Source organism: Thermobia domestica, chromosome 18 (genome assembly GCF_964235325.1).
Source record: "Thermobia domestica chromosome 18, izTheDome1.hap1.1, whole genome shotgun sequence".
In the NCBI taxonomy this organism is placed as follows: Eukaryota; Metazoa; Arthropoda; class Insecta; order Zygentoma; family Lepismatidae; genus Thermobia; species Thermobia domestica.
In genome coordinates, this window is record NC_137471.1 from 133,544,171 (window position 1) to 133,561,233 (window position 17,063).

At 37.0% G+C, this 17,063-nt stretch overlaps 1 protein-coding gene across 1 annotated transcript in view; it reads left to right on the top strand.

Moving 5' to 3' along the window:
* The window catches only part of LOC145674845 (inositol monophosphatase 3), a 54,884-nt gene that overhangs the window by 16,215 nt on the left and 21,606 nt on the right, over positions 1-17,063 (top strand). Inside the window, exon 2 of the mRNA XM_081745073.1 lies at positions 4,664-4,826. Coding sequence (XP_081601199.1) covers positions 4,664-4,826 — 163 coding nt within the window. The remainder of the gene's footprint in view (positions 1-4,663; positions 4,827-17,063) is intronic.

Genomic DNA, 17,063 nt, shown 5'->3' on the forward strand with positions numbered 1-17,063 from the left:
TGTATTCCACAACATAGTTTCGTTGTAATAGAAATAATAGTACACGTAACAAATATATAACGAAAACTAATTATAAATAAAACATCATTGAAGTATGCAGAAATAAATCTAGACCGGCTCTCTTTCTTCGATTTGCTCGAATATTTTGTCCCACAGCTCGTGTATGAACAGTTCATTTGTTCAGTTCGATAATATGTTATTTGTTTCTTACTTTGCCCATCGTCTTTTCTTCCATTTCCTTATTATTGTCCTATTTTTCCTTTCCAATCTTTAGACACTTTCCCAATCTATCTTATGACCCGTTTCCTTAATGTGTTTGTAAATAACATTGTTCTTTTTCCAGCCTGACATGGTCCCTGCCTTTATTATTATTATTATTATTATTATTATTATTATTATTATTATTATTATTATTATTATTATTATTATTATTATTATTATTATTATTTCGTTTCCTCAATATACTCCATATCACAGTTCTTACACTCTACTCTTTACTGTAAAATTTCGCTGAAGCAAGTAGAATATAGAGCTATTACACACGGGAATCGTTTTCTTCCACAAGCTTTATTACAAAACATCTTGATATAATACAGTTCCTCTAAATAAGTACAAAGTTCAAAGTCTGCTTCTCGTACTGACTTGCAGTAAATGCACGTGGTACTATTTGTAAATAAGCACGTGTTAATAAACAGAACCATGTACGGGATATTACAGTACACTACATCTTCATATATATATATTTTTTTTATATATGTCAATCTTTCTTTCACTTCTAACCTTCTTAACCACGTCTAGATCTCTCCGTCCTTATAGGGCCGCGGTGGCTCAGTGGTAGAGCGTTCACCTCTAGTGCATGGGGTCCCGGGTTCAAACTCTGCTCCCGCCAAGGGAACTTTGTGGTGGACAAACCGTGTGCGTGGGTTTCCTCGGGGTTATCCCGTTTCCTCCTACTTTCTTCATTCCACCATTTCATTCATTTCTCATAATCACCGTCCCTTTTAGCCTAACCGGCATAATCGTGGGACGTAAAACTCAAAAATTTCATTTCATGTTCCACCTTTTAATAAACTTTTTAGCATTTTCATCTTGTCTGGAATGCTAATTTGGACAAGTTTTGCCAATAGATGTCACTACAGTCTTTGTATATCTTTCATGCAATTTTTACCTTTCACGAAAATTTATAATTTCTCTTACAAATTTCAGCCTAGAGACTTGAACGTTTTGGAGAAGGAACTTGATAACCTATCGAAGGCAACGATCCGTGCCGATTTCTCATTTTGAATTTTCTTCATTGTTGAAAGATTTATATTGTTAAAGGTTTGGATATCCCTTTCAACAAACAAGCCATTTCAACAATGAAGAAAATTCAAAATAAAAAATCTGCACGGATTGTTGTCTTCGATAGGTTATGAAGGTACTTCTCTAAAAATTTGAAATCTCTAGTTAGAAATTTGTAAGAGAAATCGTGAATTTTCGTGAAAGGGGAAAAAGAGAGAGAGAAAGAGAAAGAGAGAGATACGAAGACTGTAGTGATATCTATCGGCAAAACTCGTCCCTTTAAACTAACCTTAATGTTGTTATCGACGTCATTCCTTTGATGCTGCGCATTATTTCCTATATGATCTAGTAAATCGTCCATCTTTTCTCTCTGTAGTCATGTCCAAGAAGTTTATAACTATCCTTTGCGATTTCCGTTTCCAGTCTTATTCCTTTCTCTTAGTCTTCAATCCTCCTTATGAATTTTTCCAATTGTTTTCTTGTTCTTTTCAATTTTCCTATATAGTCAGTCATCCATATCTCTGCAGAACTTCTTTTATCACTCTCTGCCCTTATCTGATCGTCACTAGTTCTGAAATATTGGACCTATACTTAATCCTTCTTTAATTTTAACCCGTTTTTCTCCTATTGTATAATAACTATAGTCTCATAATACCCTCAACACTTTTACCGGTTTCTCTTTCTTCCAACCTCTTATTCCCTCTTTTTCATATCTTCTATGACCTACACCACGCAGTCCGTTTCAATATTAGGAAATATTGTCTTTCCATCAAATTGTTTTCTGTCCCCTGTTTTCAATTTATTCTGTCATCCTTTTGACTTCTGTATTCCTTACTCTGAGATTCTCTTGACTTAGCCGCATCTCTTCTGAAATTTTCCTTAATTCTTCTTCTAAATGCTCTAGGCCATATTATAACAGTGCTACAAACCATATAAAAATTTATAGGTTTTCCGTGATTTCCTTAATTTTGGTGGTTCAAGAATATCCTGTATGTGGAGCAACATTCAAAAACAAGTACGCAAGGGGTGGCTCAGTGGTAGAGTTTTCACCTCTGGTGCATGGGGTCCTTGGTTCAATCCCTGCTCGCATCAAGTGAACTTTGTGGTGGACAAACACCGTATGCATGGTTTTTCTCGGGGTTCTTCCGTTTCCTCCAAATTCATTCATTCCACCATTTCATTCATTTTTCATAATCACTGTCTCCTTTAGCCTAGCCGTGGGACGTAAAACTCAAATTGCATTTCAGTTTACAAGCATGGAAAGAGAGTTATTGAAGGAAACTCCAGAGAATGTTGAAATAATTTAAATATAATGCATTTTTTTTGGGGTGATACAGGGTTAATACTTAATTTCAATTAATGTACCAAATGAATTTTATTCACATGTTATTTCATGCTTTTAATATAATCCGATTACATACGTGGAAATAGAAAGATTATTTTCAGTTTTGAAAGAATGTGTTTATACGATCGAAAATGTAATTGATCACTTGAAAAATGTCTGGGCGTTGTGTAGAATCGAGGTTGATTATACCTTGTACAGACTGTCGAATTACTACTAATACGAGGGCCCTTTTTTTTCCCCTCCAATCTCCGCTAAGCCACCACAGGAAAACCACATGAGAGGACAAAACGGGAATGGAGTTGTTCATTGGACATTGCTCATCGCCCTACTGATAGATAGACTGTGCCACTCAATCATTGTGGAGTAACGGAAAACATATCGAGTGCAATCGAAGCGCCAGCCAAGTGTGAAGTACGTGATGTAATTCGATTACTCCAGGCGGTTATTGAGTTTTAGCCATGTTAATCACACATGCATTAAGGCCGTCTGTCACCAAAGATTTCCATCCTCGCTCACTCTCGTCGTGTTCGACATCGACAGTAAGATGTTCTTTAAACTTTGCAACGCTCGTTCACATAGCCATTACTTATAAAGTCCCCGCTGTAATCCGTACTCATTCGACATGAATTCTGGCAGCATTATGTACTTCCGCCTGGAGAAATCTATGTACACCACGTAGTTCACACTTGCCTGGCGTTTCGATTGCACTCGATATGTTTTCACGCTCGCTACTATACAGAACTTGAATGGTAGAGTGTATCTTTCGGTGTGAGGGATAAGCGATATCCAATGAACGATTTCGTGTTATCCTCGTTTCGTATTCCACGTAGTAGCTTAGCAGAGGTTGAAAATAAAAATAGTCCTCGTAGCATCTACTTACTAAAAGAGACCCATTTTCTTTCATTGGACTGTTGTGTGGAAAATGTTGAAAACCTTCTTGCTGCTAGGATAAAGTACTGTAAATAGTATATTAGGTACACTTGTAAAGAAGATAATGCTTCTTTTCTGTAAAATACTGTCTTTTACAGACAACATTCAGGCATGTCCTGTATTATTTGCGCTCTACTTATTACAATTTCGTATTTCATTGCATATTTTTCTTCATTATATCGAGTTAGATTTTTAGTGCCTGTTACATGAATTATAAGTATCAATTCTCTTTCTATTCTGTATGCTTTTAGTGGCTGAACATCCGGCCTTTATTGGTAATAGTCTATACTTTCAACGGGAGATCTCCAGAGGATGGAGATTTTATTTTGTTAGTGAGTGGAGCTTTTATACAGGGTGTTAAAAAAATGTATCAGAATGTTTTGGGAACAGATTTCTCACGTCAAAATAAGAAAAAAAGTTTATATAAATTTGTGCTTAAAAGTGGATAGTTTCAGAGTTCTAGGGTGCTCGAAACGTGAAACAAGTGAATTTTATAAGTTCATAGCTCCACTACTATGGGATCTATCGTAGTCGAGTCAAGACATCACTGAGAAACTGGTATGTGAACTATCCAAATATCCATATTTAATAATGTTCCAGTACTTGCACACAAATTTGTAGAGAGGTAGATAGAGAGTGATCAAGTATTGCCAAACCGCCTGTCTAAAAATGATTGTGCAAGTACCGGAGGTTCTGAAAGATAGATATTTGGATAGTTTACATAGGAGTCCCTCAGTGATGTCTTGATCCGACTACAATCGGTCCTATAGTAGTGGAACTATGGACGTCTAAAGTTCATGTCTTTACGTTCTCGCCAACCTATAACTCCGACCACAGGTCCCTATGAACTTTTTTCTTATTTTGATGTAAAGAATCAATTCCCAAAATATTGTGACAAAATTTTTGTAACACCCTTAAGTGGCAAAAGTTGAGGACTGACTAAAATTGGGACAGGTTTCGGTTACAGAGGGAAAACAATGTTGTTGTTTGCTCATATAAAGCTAATAATTGTATCAAATAAAAAAAAAAAAAAAAAATCAAAACAGCATTTAAAGGTTGTATTGAAGAAGAGCGATTCTATAGTAATTTCTTGCTTTATATTTATAGGTGATATCTGAAGAACATGAAAATGACGGCTTTGAATGTGATAAATCTTTGACGTTGGACATGGATGAATCTGTTGAAAATAAACTACTTGAAGATGTATATGTTCCTCTGGATAGCGTGACAATGTGGATAGATCCTTTAGATGCAACCAAAGAATATACAGGTAATGTAATAATGATTTTATATCGTAATAAGCGGTAGCTATTATATCCAAACTTAAAGTCTGTCACTTTTCTCACAATCTTATAGTTAGCAACATCCGTAAATCAGTTTTAATATTAGCGAAGATAAATCATACGAGCAGCAAATTAACAGTTTAAGCGAGTTTCTAGTATTCTTCATGTAGAATGGCTTAGTCAACCGTTGTCAATTCACTGCTGGATGAGAGCTCTCTCATGGCTAAGCGGTTAGTGTACGCATCTTTGACGTGGATTCCCGGCGAGAGCTCATGTGGTTTGGATTCCACGTTAATCTGTAGGTTCACGTCTCATTTAGCCTCGCTACTGAAAGAAATGTTACACTAAAAATCAAATCAAATCAAAATCACTGCTGGACGCTGGACTCTCCAACTCTTTTCCACACCACCTATTTTGGGACAATTCTTTTCCACGGTGCTCGGCAGAAATTGTTGATTTCGTCAAGACTATTTTGTACCTTGACTGACCAGACATTTCGGCCTTTCGCGGCAGTGAGCGGGGCTAGAGTCGCCATCTTGGTGTCAGAACGTTGCCACACTCAGTACGCATCCAGCTGTGGTAGCGTAAGAACTGTAACACTCTTACTGTGGTTTCTGTGACGTGCTACAATGTGCGCTGCAGCAGAAAATCGTGCCTCTTGTCAGGTGCGTTCTGTGATTAGGTTTTCGTTCGCAATGAAGCACAAACCAACTGAAATCGATCGAAAACTTAGCGCGAAGGTGTTGTTTTTTGACGAAAATGCACGTCCACACACGATCAAGCTTACCTGAGAGCTCTTGAATGGTTTTGGATGGGAGGTGTTCTATCACCCACCATACAACCCGGATTTGGCACCGAGCGACTACCACCTCTTCCCAGCGATGAAGACATGGCTCACTATACAACGCTTTGATACTGACGCCGAACTGCATGCCGGTGTAAGCCAGTGGTTGACATCGCAGAAGGCAGATTTCTACCGCGACGGTATTGAAAAACTTGTGCCACAGTATAAGTGCCTTAATATTTGCATTGCGATTATGAGGAAAAATAGCTTAAGAATGTACCTTTCAAATGTATATAATACAATTTAGTTTTATCATTGTGTTACTTTTTTATTTCAAAACGTCTGTTACTTTCTGGATAGCCCTCGTATGAGGACGTTTCCTAGTTCCCTTCTAAGCATTTGGGTATCCAGTCAACAATTAGCTTTTTCCATCGATCGTAATTTGTTCTTGTAATTTGTCCAGCTCACTGCTACTTACATGCTTTTATTTTTCTTGGTAATATGCGTAATATCTTCATATTTATGATTCATGCGATTCTTTTCCTATCGTTGCGAGTGATTCGTAATACACATTTCTTCATGCTTCGCTATGTAGTTTGTAGGAAGCGAATGTCTGATTTTATTAATGTTTACGTCAGGAGCGCACCAACAGAAAGGGGTCCATCGGGTCTGGTTCCTTTAAAAAAAAAAAAAAAAATCCTATTTCAACTCATAGTTGTACACTCTCAATAAAACTAATAAAACTGCACTCGTTTAACAGGGAAATAATTGATAGCATGAAAATTTGATCTTACGCTTTATCTGTACTTTTTCCTCTTATAAAGACAATCTATACAACATTCAGCGTAAGCTCTAAACTCCGATAAACAAAATATTTGTATCCTTCCGCTTGTCACAAATACGATTGGCTAGTGATGTATCACTCCCACTCCCCACGTGGATTTTGAGAATACTGTCTCGTGTTGTCCAAATACTTACAGCAGCAGCAGAAAAGAAAAACTCGAAAGATTAAAAAAAAGGTATTTGAATTTCGCTGGTAAACAATTGTTGCTTAGTGAGTAAAGGTTTGCCTTGTTGGTGTTTCACCACACCACCACCCGCGGAACCGGGATTCATGCCAGCCATCTTTCAGACTTTAAAAGCAGAAAACCCGTCCACAGTTGAGTTGGCGCCATAATTACTGCGCATGGTTAGTATTTATTTCCATTGTTTCATTAACCACACTCGATTGCAGTATTATTAGATAATCCGTATTATATTTTTGTCATTTATAATAATATAACAGTTTTATATGAAGCTTCATAGTAAAAGTAATAATGCAATCACATGAACTATTTTGCGGAGGAGTACAAGCGTCGGTACGACAACAGCAAATCAGCAAGATTTAGTTTCACGTGGCTTTGTTTATCGCAGTTTAAAGCTTACGCCGAACAATGTTTAGTTATATTATTTTTTTCCTGAAAATATAGATGGAAGTATTTTACAGTTATTTAATGTCTTTTCGGATGTAGAATAATATCCGTTCAATACTACACCCTCCATTCCAAAAGAAACCGAACGTTTTAAAAAACAAAAAAGCAATGTACATTTTGGAACAAATCATTTTTATTAATCAATGTATTCCCCTTCTGCATCGATACACATATTTGCACGCTCCAACAAGTTGTCAAACGACTTCTCCATGTCCTTTATTGGAATGGTCTTTAGGACGGCGGTCGTCGCCTTCTCAATGGCATCAATCGATGCGTGCCACTTTCCTTTCATCGCCAAATGCAGTTTCGGGAACAGATAGAAATCGCACGGAGCGAGATCTTGTGAATAGGGCGGATGATACAACCGAATAATGTGATTTTTGACCAAAAATTCAGTTACAAGTCGCGAACGATGCGATGGTTCATTATCGTCCAAAAGAGTGCAACTGCCGATTTCGCGATATTCGGGCCGAATACGACGAATTCTTGCCAGCAAACGCTTCATGACGCCCAAGTAAAACTCTCCAGTGACTGTCTGGTCGGGCTGAACAAATTCTTTGTAGATAATTCCTTTTGAATCGTAAAAACAAATCAGCATCACCTTAACTTTTGACTTCACCAAGCGACTTTTTTTGGGTGTTCCTTCATCCGGCGCTCTCCATTCAGCACTTTGCCGCTTTGTTTCGGGCTCATATTCAAAACACCACGTCTCGTCACCAGTTACAATCGATTTCAAGAAGTTTCGATCCTGCCGAGCACTTTTAACGATGTCTTTGCAATGCGCAATTCGATCAACTTTTTGGTCTTCGGTGAGTTTGTGTGGTACAAACCGCGAATCAACCTTCTTAAGGACCAAAACTTCGGTCAAAATGCGGTTGTTTGAGGAATGCCTAATTCCATTTCAATAACTTTCACCGACGATTTTTTGTTATGTTTGATGAATTCACGCACTTTTTCGATGTTTTCTTCCGATAATCCGGTTCTGGGACGGCCTGATCTTTCGTCATCATCCAGCGTCTCTCTACCCGATTTGAATCGCCTGAACCACTCGTAAACTTGCGTACGGGATAGACACTCATCACCATATGCATTTTGTAGCATTTGGTGCGTTTCACTAAAAGTTTTACCCAGTTTAACACAAAACTCAATTGCAGCTCGTTGTTTGAATCTCATTTTCCGACCGATGTACACAACACACTGACAGTTGAAACGCAATAACTTTGTTGCCGTGCATCCAAATGTCATGACATTTATACCAGTTGTCAATGAGGGACAGTAAAATATTACAACAGATGGCACTAGTGGTACTATTTGTTTTCAAAAGTTCGGTTTCTTTTGGAATGGAGGGTGTACATAGACGTCGTGGCTTATAGTATTGGACCCCCTTCCTCAGAAAGTGGGCTCCCCCTTCCAACTAAATTTTTTGAGTACTCCCTGTATATTTCAAGCTTGGTAACCTATTAGTGATAATATTTGTTTCAAACACGACGTCCACCTGCATATCTCATAGCTGTTTCTTGTTCTTTAATAGGACTTCTTGTAGTTTCCTCTTGTTATCTGATAAAGCACTTAGCGAAGAGTTATTCTTTAAGTGTGTGTGTGGTAGCATTGTCACTGTACAGGGTACTTTGCATAACATGATTTAGAACAACACGTGTTTTACTGTAAGTCGCTTTATATTATACATACTTCGAATGGACAATGGGTTTTCCACTTTAAAAAAATAAATTTAAATAACCAACTAAAAACAGTAAATAGCATGTAAACATGTATAGGTTGAAATACTGTGTAAGTTGAGTTGCATATTTTCTTGTAACTACACAATATTAACTACAATTGAAGAATGTAGTGTACTGGTAGAGCACTCCCTATGCCATTAAAGGTCCCTGGTTCAGATCCAGTGCATGTGAGTTTGTGGTAGACAACATAGTATACCCAGTTGGTTTTCCATTTCCTTTACAATCAATCACTTTCATTAGTCATTCTTCTCCTTTCACCCAGGGTAAATCATGAGACGTGAAACAAAGATTTCAGTTTTCATTTACAATTGAAAAATTATTTTTGTTTTGTTTTCTATTACTTTTATATATTGAAAAGAATATTCTGTATTATTTAGCTTAAAATGAAGACTTTTGGAATTTTGTCTTCCTTCTTTGCCTAAAGGTATATCAACACATAAAGTTTCATCTTGTATATCTTTATTACAGGCACTGGATGTGGCCCCCACCTATTACGCAGCAAACGTTAGTTCGATAATCAAGCTCATTCCACACTCTTCGAAGCGTATACGGAGTGATTGTATTGATAGATCCTGTTTATTCCTTCAGAATTTCCATAGTTGAGAGTAGTGGAGATACGTACACTATGTATTTTGACATACTTCAGAGAAAAAAAATCACATATATTAAGATATAGTAACGTAAGAGGCCACTGGAGAAACAGTTTGGTTATTGCGTCCAGCAAGACCAATCCATCTGTTCGGCAGGAGCCCATTGAGAATCTTACGGACATTGGGATGCTAGTGCTGTGGTGCTCCATCTTGTTGAAAAAGATTGTCGCCTACCTCTGAAAGTTATGATATCAACCAGTTCCGCAACATATCCAGGTAACTTTCGCCAGACACAGTTAGACCTTTAAAAAAGAAAGGTCCACAAACTGTCCGTTCAGATAGGGCACACAAAAAACATTACACTTGGGTGAATCACGCTCCACCTCCAGCTGGCGTGGGGATTCTCCGATCCCCATATTCGCACATTGTGTCTGTTAATTTTCCATGCAGATGGAAGCTTGCTTCATCACGAAACATAATCTTGGGCATCAGGTTATCATCATTTTCGAGTAATTGCTGGAGATTCGAACAGAACTGCAGTCGCTTTGGATGGTCTTGAGGTTTCAACTTTTGCACCAATTGCAGTTTGTACAATTTATACGAGTGAAAGTACGTTTGCGTTAAAACCTTGCTAACACCGTGCTGCTTAGGATTTGTAGTTTTTGGCTAGCTCTCCGCTTGGGGTTCGCACAAAGGTTTCTCTCAAAGGGATCAACAGCTTGCTGCGGCATTGGTGGTCGGCTGGAATGCCCTTTTCGCTTGTCGCAAATGTACCCTTCATTTACGAAATCCGTGTAGCACTTCAAAATTGACTTGTCCGCAGGTAGTTTCACACCAGATTTGCACCTGAAGCACGTTGCACAGACACAAAACCCTTTGTTGCTTTCTAATTGAAATTCCAAAACACACCAGTGCGGTGCCGTGTGGCGAGCCCTGCTAGAGTTTACATCCTTCTAGCGGAACAAGGAGTGAATGTTAGAACCTATTGGAAAGAAACAAGAATGTTTTCAGTTAATGAATTTCCTGACACTTATTTACAAAGATATTGCAAAAGAGTTTTATTTTATAATCAGTCGAAATCAGGGACTGCGGTTACGCCGCATATATACACAGGGTATTAATGAACTATACCGACAATTTATAAGAGGTGATTCTTCTCATCAAAATAAGAGTAGTTGTTCATATGTAGGGAAAAAGTGCACAATTTCAGAGCTAAGGCTGTCTAAAATTGTGGAGTGGCGGTCCATACCAACGTAAAGGAAGTCATACAAACCAATCCAAAAATTCATATTCCATCAGCGTACAGTGAGTGTGCAGAGAATTCTCTACAGGGTATAATTCTCAGATAAGCTCTCAACAGAATTCACAGATATGCTCTTACTTCAAGGTGAGTCCAAAGTAAGCAAAAGTTAAGCCTTGACAGCACTGAACACGGAATGTTTCGGCGGGAAACGGAATTGTTAGGGCTGCCAGCATCATGGTCTCTTGTGTTCCGAATAACGCGTGCTCAGATGTTTCGTTTTACTGCTATAAGTGAAAAATCGTGAAATACACCGTGACAAAACACACTGCAGCATGCGTTATTCTAAACACGAGGAATCGTGAAGCTGGTGGTTCCTAACATTTCCGTGTGCACTGTTGTCAAGGCTTAGCTTCTCCCTACTTTAAACCCATCTTGAAGTTAGAGCACATTTGAAAATTCTGTTGAGACCATGTCAGGAAATTATACCCTGCAGGAAATCACTTTCACACCCATTGTACATTGCTGAAATGTGCATTTTTGGATTGCGTATGTACAACTTTCGCTGATATGTACTTCCACTCCACGGTTTATCGAATTCGAAATAGTGTATGTTGAAATTTAGCTTCTTCACGATTTTGGACAGCCCTAGCTCTGAAATTGTGCACTTTTCCCTGCAGGTCTATATGAATCTTTTCTCTTATTTTGATATGAGAAATCATCTCTTAGTTTGTCGGTATAGTTCTTGAACATTATCTATCTATCTGTATCTATATCTATCTATCTATATATATATATATATGGTGTTACAAGAATGTATCACAATATTTTGGAAAGAGATTCCTCACACCGAAATAAGAAAAAAAGTTCATATGGATCTGTGCTCAAAAGTGGATAGTTTCGGAGTTATAAGGTGCTGAAAATGTGAAACAAGTTATTTTAAGCTTCATAGCTCCACTACTATGGGACCTATCGGAGTCGTGTCAAGACATCACTGAGGAACTGGTATGTGAACTATCCAAATATCCATCTTTCAAAACCTCCGTTACTTGCACAATCATTTTTCGAAAGGCTGTTTGGCAATACTTGATCACTCTTCACCTACCTCTCTTTAAGAATGCTCCAGTACTTGCACACCAATTTTTAGATAGGTAGGTGGAGAGTGATCAAGTATTCCCAAACAGCCTTTCGAAAAATGATTGTGCAAGTACCAGAGGCTCTGAAAGATAGATATTTGGATAGTTCACATACCAGTTTTTCAGTGATGTCTTGACCCAACTACGATAGGTTCCATAGTAGTGGAGCTATGGAACGTTAAAGTTTATTTATTCAGGTTTTCCCTATAACTACGAATCTATGCGCTTCCGACTATAGGTTCATATGAACTTTTTATTTATTTTCATGTGAGGATCTATTCCCAAACTATTGCGACAAATTTTTGTATATATATATATATATATATATAGGGGAGAGTAGTACACAGTGAATCATTGTACACAGTGGATTGGATCAGAAGGCGTTATTCATTTGTTTATTGCACAAATTCAACTAGCGCATGTCAGTTATTCTGTTTTCAATTTACACACTTATTAACGAAATGTCAACAACTGTGGATGCTTCTAACTTGTGGTGAAGTGAAAAATCTGTTTTCCTTGTGCTAAAGTAAAAAATTAAGTAACAGAAGTGAATGGTCTGACTTTGTGATTTATCTTGTAATTTAGAATATCATGGGCATGGGAAGTAGGTAAGAATGTATTTGTAATATTAGCATTGTTTATTTTGTTCTTCTACTTTAATAGTTCTTTGCCGTGGGAAATTGTTTGGGTTGACAGCAACAAGTACACAATGGATCACATCGGTGTGGTACACAGTGGACCGATCCACTCTGTACCTCATTGTGTTTATAGAAGTTCAAGTATTTGGCATACTCATTTAGAAACACATCATAATATTGGGATCTTACGGAACTTTTACTATCACGTTACAGATGAATGGTTTGGCCACGAGGAAATACACGCAGGGCAACATGAAAGATATTTCGATGAGAGAAGCAGTGCAATTAGTGGTAGAGCAGTGATATTCTATTAGACGTGTTGGTAAATTGAAGAACATTGATTACAGAACTTTGAACAGACATGTCAAAAAATAAGAAAGTACCAGGTGACAATGCTAAAATGAAGCCAAATTATTCTGTACGACAAATTTTCTTTTCAGAGTTGGAGCATTTATTTCCAAAATATATAAAAATGTGCAACAAAATGTGTTAGTATACCGTGGCCGTGAGGCATTTGGAGTATGAAATTGCCAAGAACAACAATATATCGATACCTGCTTCGTGGGAAAAAAGCAAAATTTCAGGTCTAGAGTGAATCGTTATAAAGATGTTAGTATTAGAAATCCCGAAGATGTGTTGGAAAGCGTCAATCTTGGACTCTCAAGATTGTTGTCATTCAACAAACACAATGTTTAAGCATTCTTTAGTAATTTTTGCAACTTATCTACGAAATATCCCAAATTCTGTAGGCTTTTACGTATTTCCAACTTAAACATGAACTAGAACAGTTCAGATATCCAAGAAAGTAATAGCAGAGAAAGAAGCCAAGCAATTAAATCTATGCACGAGTGGCGAAAATGGGGTCCTCGTTATGACGTGTGTGACTGTGAGCATCGGGTATATTTTTGCCACCAGCTATGGTTTATCCTAGGAAATAGTTTGAACAACATATGATCAATGAGGCATCGCCTAACCCGCTTAGTTTGAGAACTTCATCAGGATGGATGAATGAAAAATTGGTACCACATACTAGCATTAAAATACAACCAGTTGGATGTGCCTGTTTTCGTATATTGAAAGCATATTAAAATGCAGCTGTGGATACTTGATTGTTACAAAACCCAAGAATATCCATGTCAATATACGAAGCAGCTCAATCTTGGGAATAGTATTTGCATAAGCAGTGATTACAACCAACATCAAAGCAGGTTTTAGAAAGACAGGAATTTTTCTTTACGATCAAAATGTATTTACAGACAATGCTTCTTATCTACGCTGTATGTACGCAAAAACAGATAGAAGACCAAATCAATGTACCTTCCTTAAGCAACAATCCTTAATTCAAGAAGTAGAGAATGTAGATGCAGATTCGAAAGAAAATGCTTTCCAGAAAGAAGAACTTAAACATTGTTTTTGTGTCACCTCAAGAAACATCGTAGAAAGAAAGGCAGAAGTCGTTTCTTCACAGACACTCCGGAAAGAGCCAAAAGTTTTGAAGGCAAAGCCAGTAAATAAAGGGAGTCCAAATTCAGCAGCAATCTGAAACAGAAAGGATAAAAGGAAGACGTTCCGTCCCGAAGAAAGTGAAAGAAAATGGTAGTTCAACGGAGAATGGCGATTTTCGGCCAATTGTTTTATAAGATTCTTCAGATGATGATTATACTTTAGAAAACAAAATCTTTTAGTTTGTCACACGATTATGTCCCTCAGGCTAAGGAAGACGGTCGATGCTACTTTAGAGACAGAAACTACTACTTATGATGATTTGAAACAGAGTCAAAGAGAAGTTCAACCTGGTGATTACGTTCTTGTAAGATTTCTTTCACGGACACACTACAGTGGTCAAATCACGACTAGGAAAAACAATGAAAACGACTTTAGATTTCGCTCTGTATCTTACCTGAAAGTTTAATCAACCAAATAATCCAGATATTTAACCCATACACAATATTTGAATAGTAAGAGGGCTTCCAAAACCTCAGACAAATTGAATCCAATTCAGAAAGTTGAATTCTTCATTCTTATAACAAATTGCTTATGCTATTGTGCATAATTAATTAAACTTCTAAATTTACTAATCCGGAACCAATGATTCTCTGTACAAGATATCAATTTAATTCCCTAAAACTTTTTTTTTTTTTATAAGAGTCGTTTGTATTATTTATTTTGGTAATCAATTCCTGAAATTAATAATATGCTATTAAGATCTTGTAATACTTCAATTCTAACTTTTATTTAGAATTTTAAAATTTATTTTGTATTGTGAGTAATAGTACAGAATTTGACAATAATGCTTACAATTTTATGTAGATTTGGAGATTTTCAAATGATGGGGCCCTTTATCATACGTTTCTATTAATTACTTTCAATACATTGTTCCTTTGATCCACTGTGTACGCATATATGATCCACTGTGTACTACCTTCCCCTATATATATATATATATATATGAACGGGTGAGATTAAGAAGGGAAAGATTCCACATAACCAAACTTTTGGGAAACTGAAAAAAACTTCATAGTAACCAAACAAATAGTCACAGGAAGAAACGTACTATTGGAAAGTTTCTCCTTATAACCTTAAGTAACATACACGCAAAAGTGTTTTACCATTACATTCTTATTACAGTTATTATATGAGTTTAAAAACGGTGGAATCTTTCCCTTTTTAATCTCAACAGACTTAGATGTCGAAAAAAGTAAAGAAAAACGTATTTATGAGCTTAAAACTGTTCCTTACTTATTGTTAAACCAACAAAAATAATGAAAATTAAACATTATTCACACATGTTATAAAAATAAAATACATGAGATATTGGTTTGTGCCTTTGTACACTGTTTCTATTACAACTCACTGTCCTTACTCTCATGCTCATCAGTAGGCCACTCTAAAAGTTTATTGTAAAACACTCTGGCTTGTTCCGGCACACAGTGAACCACTTTGGCAACATCCTCGAGTTTCTTCCTTTTTCTGGGAACGATTCCATTATATGCTTTTCAACAGGAGGGTCTGCTTCACCACCTTTGTACAGTTTATAAACTTCACTTTGTAGCCCGTCTTTAAAAGTGTGAGCTGTATCCCCTTATTGCTGCTGTGAATGTTGACTGTTTGTAGGTACTGATTTTAAAAGGCTGTTTGGTTCGAACACTAGCACAAGTCTTTTTGAAAAATGTCGACCACCATCCTTTGAAGTTCAGAATTTGTTCATTTCACCTCAAACAAAGGCTACTTGCTTTTTGTAGTGCTAATCATATCGTTGTGTTGATCAGGGGAGTAAATCCTATAGTGGCGTTTCATAGCTCTTAATAACACCAAAGTTTTGGTCACATGAAGAGAAAACTGTGTCCTCTAATGGGGAAAAATACATGTACTTCATTAAATCGCCTAATAATAGTAAGAATCATGGACAATCTCACCAAAGTGTGATTTTCGGTTTTGCCCGGAACATGAGTCACTAAATACGTACAGAGTTTTCACTTCAGGATCAACACTGTTGTTTATATAGTCATACAATAAAGAACACACCTCGTTTGCTCCTTTCTTTGCAACTCCTTCATGATAGGTGTACATAGTAGCTTCATCATTTCCTAAACTATGAACACAAAACACGTAATGCCATAACTTCCTAAAAATAGAACATTTCCTGAACAGGTATGCACGGCAAAGGAAGATTTTGCATAAAATCAAAGCAGATTCCATGTACGTCATTTCTATTAGAACATAATTCAGTTACTTCTTGCATGTTCTTATAAAACTTTCTTGCTCTCCTTTTATGAACCATCAATTCAGCTACAGCGACCCGTTTAGTGTTGTCATTCAATGTCGATGATGATATTTTTGTATTTAGGTCTTCACATGTTGAATACACGTCAACTTGCGGCCTACCGAATCGGTACCCATAATTATCCTTGTAATAAGTTAAAAAGTACTCATATTTTATTATGTCTTTTAGTTCTGGATGCTTTTCCAGAAGCATTTTATGCATCTTTGTGCATGCCAGCCCAGCCTCTAAATATGTAACAGGATTTGAAGAATAATGGGAGGTTCTGGGGGAGGGGGTTAAGACTCGATGTGTTCCTTTAGCACTAATAAAAAAAATTGGGAAATTTCTTATGGTTATCGTGTTTTTCTCTCATAGCAAAACAATAGGAATTTCACATATCTAGGCACTCCAGTATGTTCTTGTTTAACTCCATGGCTGAGAATAAGAAGGGATAGATTCCTGGAATGTTTCCTTTCTTAACCTCAGTCAAATTTTTCACGTGCTCCTACGTCATAATGATGAAAGGAATCTTTCCGTTTTTCATGCCAAAATATGCGTCTTAAATAAAGGAACAAAATGGCTATTTCAACTCATTTTGACAAAAAAGTGGAATCTTTCCCTTCTTAATCTCACCGATTCATATATAGTTATTATTTTTAATTTTTAAGCTTCCAAACTATGCTATGCATAAATATCGAAAGTCCTATACAACGGCTTTGTCCGTACGTTTGTCGACAAGTATCAGAGCGAAAGCGGTAAGGGATTTCGAGAAGTAAGCAAAAGTCGATTGAGCGTTTAAATAATAGGTTCTTTCTCTTCCGTTAATCCTCTATTCAAACCGGAAGTGGTTCATATTAGAAAT